This window comes from Octopus bimaculoides, chromosome 7 (genome assembly GCF_001194135.2).
Source record: "Octopus bimaculoides isolate UCB-OBI-ISO-001 chromosome 7, ASM119413v2, whole genome shotgun sequence".
In the NCBI taxonomy this organism is placed as follows: domain Eukaryota; kingdom Metazoa; phylum Mollusca; class Cephalopoda; order Octopoda; family Octopodidae; genus Octopus; species Octopus bimaculoides.
In genome coordinates, this window is record NC_068987.1 from 47058035 (window position 1) to 47062637 (window position 4603).

Genomic DNA, 4603 nt, shown 5'->3' on the forward strand with positions numbered 1-4603 from the left:
ATATATATAATTGACGAAAACAGTATTAATACCAAAAGGTATTCTTTATATCCTACTTAACATGGATGTCTTGTGAGAACAACAAATATTGAGCTTTTTGCTTATAGTGACCCTCTCATAGAGGCATTTTGTGCGTAAAAGCACACATAGATCATGGCTTCTCTCCATTACTATCTCTAGACTAGACAAACTTACGGGAAAATTAGAATACAGCCCAACGAAGTATCAAAAACATCCGTTAAGTATACGATGCATCCGCTGCATATAGTGCTCTGTTGCATTTTGAAATGGTGCCTGGTTACAACATAGCGTAGTGGGCTTTAGGACTCGTTTGTGTATGTGTACCTGTACATGTATGTGTACGTGTATAAGTGTACGCGTGTATGTGTCTATATATGTGTTTATCTGTTTGTAAATGTGTCTGTGTGTGTCTAAGTGTTTGTGATTGTGTATGTAATTGTGTGTATGTATGTATGTATGTCTGTTGTAGGTATCTATATGTGTATGTATCTATTTTTGAATGTGTATGTGCTTGACTGTGTCTATGACGTTCAGTGTGTGCCAATGTATATGTCTGTACATGTATCTGCGTGTGTATGCGTTTGTGTTTGTGTGTTTGTCTGTCTATCCCTTTATGTATATGTATGTGTATGTACGTCTGTGTATGTCTCTGTGTGTGTATTTGTCTGTACGTATATGTATGTGTGTGCTTTATTTGTCTTACTATAGAGGCAAGGTAACACCGGCGGCAAGATACGAGACCATCGAATCTTCGGACGAGTAACAGCCTAAGGGTTAATGTGGTTTTATAGATATGGGTGTCGTTGGTGGAGAGCAGAAAGTAGTGTTGGTTGTGATGCAGCTGGGTACGGTGCTGGTGCTAGTGCTGGTGCTGGTGCTGGTGCTGATATTGGTGTTGATACTGGTGGTGGCGACGCTGGTACATAAACAAAACTGTTTTGTGCCAATATTTGCTAAAGTAAAATGGCGGAGAGCTAGCAGAATCACGTCGGACAAAAATACTTAACGGTATATCTTCCGGCTTTACGTTTTGAGTTCAATTCTGCCGCGGTCGACTTTGTCTTTCATCCTTTTGGAGTGGATAAAATAAGTACTAGTTGACCTCTGGAATCGATGTAATCGATTAGCTCCACCATCATCACCAAAATTTTGGGTCTTGTGCCTACAGTAGAAAGAATTATTTGCTAAAGCAGCTGTTACTGTTCTGGTAACGATGGAAAATCTGTATTCATTGCAGAGGGAAGCTGTTACATTCGAGAACTACAAGAGTATTACAAGCGACATTGAAGAGGTAAGTAAGAATGAAGTGGCCGAGTATTCCATAAATAAGAGAATCATCGAGCATAATCAACGTTGCACTGTGTGTGACAATGCTGAACCTTGGGATTATGGATACAGAGCAATCGATCGTGTTCCGCACTGCTTCCGCCTATTGAGTTTCATTCTCTGGACATGGGTTGACTCGACTCTATAGTACTGTGCAAAGGGATTGAACCTGGTGCATTATGTTTGCGAAGCGAATTTCTTGAACGCTTAGGTATGCATCTGCATGAACAGAGCGTGTGTGTTTGAGAATGTGCGCTCGCGTGTGTATATATGTGTGTATTGTGTACGTTTATAAACTTTTATGCACATACAGACACCGGCGTTGCTGTATGTTAAGCTTGCTACCCAACCACATTGTCCCGGTTTCAATTCCTTTGCGTAGCACCTTGGGCAAGTATCATCTACTAGAGCCCCGGGCCGACCAAAGACTTGTGAGTGGTTCTGGCAGGCGGAAACTGGAAGAAGCCCGTCGTGTGTGTGTGTGTGTGCGTGCGAGTATGTGTGTGTTTGTGTGCGTGCGTGTGTGTGTGTGTGTGTGCGTGTGTATGTATGTGTGTGTGTGAGTGTATTTGTATTTGTGCTTGTCTCCCACAACAGCTTGGCAACCGGCGTTGGTTTGTTTACGTTCCCATAACTTAGCGGTTCGGCAAAAGAGATCGATAAAATAAGTACGAGGTTCAAATAGGTACTTGAGTTGATTCGTGCGACTAAAACCCTTCAAGGTGGTGCCCCAGCATAGCCACAGTGCAATGACTAAGACGAGTAAAAGATAAAAGATATATGAATGATTATCTTTGGTATGAGATCCTGGAAGAATGCCATCGAGCAACCTGTGTATAACTTATCCATCACATTCAAGTAAGCTATAGGCCTGTATTTTTTAACCCTATGCGTCTTTTGGTTTTCGGATACTAGTGTTGTACGTGCAACTGCCAACCAGTAGAGTATACCAAGCTAATTGTTCGTTGTTCTTATGAACAGGTTAACGAGGGCTATCCCGTAAAATGTAAGCCTTCTCTATCAGTGACCGATTATCAATCGTCTCCCGGCTGACTACCCATTTGGTAGTTTTGCGACAACCGTCAGAATAGATTCACTGTTAATGTAAGTTTTGGGAAAGGCGGCGAGCTGGCAGAATCGTTAGCACACCGAGCAGAATGTTTAGCAGCATTTCATCCGTTTTTATGTTCTGAATTCAAATGCAGTCGAGATCGACTTTGCCTTTCATCTTTTCGGTGTCGATAAAATAAGTATCAGTTGAGTACTGGGAATGATGTAAGCGATTTACCCACTCTCTCGAAAGTTCCGGCGATGTACCAAAATTTGAAACCAACAAAAGTTTTGGGAGAGGTCTGAGCACAGTACTGTAGTTCATCTAACCACATAGTATCGCAGTTGTGTTTGTTTACATTCCAGGACCTTCTACCTCAGTGGTTCTCAACCGGGGTCCATTTGGCCCTTAGATGTTCATATAAAATTTTGTTATAATTTATGAGCAATATATTGGTTATACTTCTACAATACACAAAATATTTTGACAATTTTTTTAATACAATTTGGTTGATTTTATACGATTTGGTTGATTTCTGTAGTTATTATCAGTGTATTTTGGCGAATTAAATAAGAGTTTTGACTGTTATTTCCAGCAGGTAGACATACTTAGTTTGTCCTTTGATTAATCTTAATCCTTCAGCTATTTAATGCTTTTTAGGGGCCTGCAATCACCTATATTATTGATTTTGTTATTATCATTTTTAAATTGTTACACTAGATATTAATAGGATCAATGATATCTTCGCAAATTATTTTCTCGTTGATTATTTGCTCCGTATTTATACAATTCCTAATAATATTTAATTATAAAAATACAATAGGATTCTTTTTAGCATTAAATGACTATGGGGGAACCAGTAGGGTGAAATAGGAACCGAAGGAGTCCACAGGTGAAAATTGGTTGAGAAACACTGTTGAAGGTCATCCTGGAAAGACGCTTTTACGAAGCTGGAGGTGTGGCCTTTCATACTCTGGTATAGTGTTTATGTGATGTCTTCCACAAATAGCTGACATAATCAATATTTTCGGTTGCATCTTGGGGAATCCAATGACTTCGCTGCCTCTTTTCTTTATTAGGTATTTTATAGTAATCCCTTGCTATTAGACAGCAAATGCATAACCTTCGAAGTATGATATGATGTAATGGGCACGAGCTCAAGAAAGGATGCACTTCATGTCGATATTAATGTCATTTCAAGTCTTGGGGAAACATACACATGCATAGTCTTGCAGTTATTTTTCTTTCTTAGTCTACTGAGTTTCACATTCAAGTCTTGTTTAAGGTGTGTTAGTCCCGCTTCTATGGAGTTGTAAGTGATATCACCATAGAGTACCTCCTGAAAAGCTCACTGCCGACTCGTAGGTTGTTGTTCACTTTTCACTAAGAGTAAATATTTATTTTTGCTGCTGTTACTTAGCGGATGTTGTCTGAGAGATACTATACGATATTCGAAGGTTAACTGCACTGATCTATTTCCATTATTTCTTCCTAGACAGAGACTATCAATATATCTGTTTTTGTGGAAGTTTCCAGTTAATGTCAGCATCTTGTGAATTTTAATGTCTATAGAGTGGATTTTCTCTACTGATCAGCCAAATATCCCAAGTGCTGGAATTAGCACTGGCACTGCGAAATATATCGTGGGATATTGTCTTGTTGTAAGAAGAAAGTTCCGACTGCCATACTTTTTCTAAATTTGGTGAAATATGCTCGGGTCACTCTATGTTTATTCACAACACCTTCATCTACGTAAGCATACATGAATGTATGTATGTATGTATGTTTGTATGTATGCATACAAGTATGCAGGCATGTATGTATGCATACATGCATGTATATATGTATGTATGCATGCATGCATGTATGTATGTATATATGCGTGTATGTATGTATGTATGTGTGTGTGTATGCATGCAGGTATGTATGTATGCATGTGAAGACAAAGACACAAAGGAAAAGAGAGATGCGGGATGAGAAAGAAAAAAGAAACAAACCAACATACAAAGAAAGAAAGAAAGAAAGAAAGAAAGAAAGAAAGAAAGAAAGAAAGAATATAGTGTAACCAGACTAATAACTAACTAATATCTTCTTTTCGCCTTTGAAATCAGATGAACTTTGAAGATGCTCTTGAAGGCTGGGAGGAATTCGCTCAATCGATACGAATGCGAAGGGTAAGTTATGGTCATAAGCTTCAATCACTTG

At 39.0% G+C, this 4603-nt stretch overlaps 1 protein-coding gene across 1 annotated transcript in view; it reads left to right on the forward strand.

The window, feature by feature from the left end:
• LOC106875068 (uncharacterized) overlaps nucleotides 1-4603 on the forward strand; it is a 124918-nt gene that overhangs the window by 28707 nt on the left and 91608 nt on the right. The window contains exons 4-5 of the mRNA XM_052969417.1: nucleotides 1259-1312; nucleotides 4510-4572. Coding sequence (XP_052825377.1) covers nucleotides 1259-1312; nucleotides 4510-4572 — 117 coding nt within the window. The remainder of the gene's footprint in view (nucleotides 1-1258; nucleotides 1313-4509; nucleotides 4573-4603) is intronic.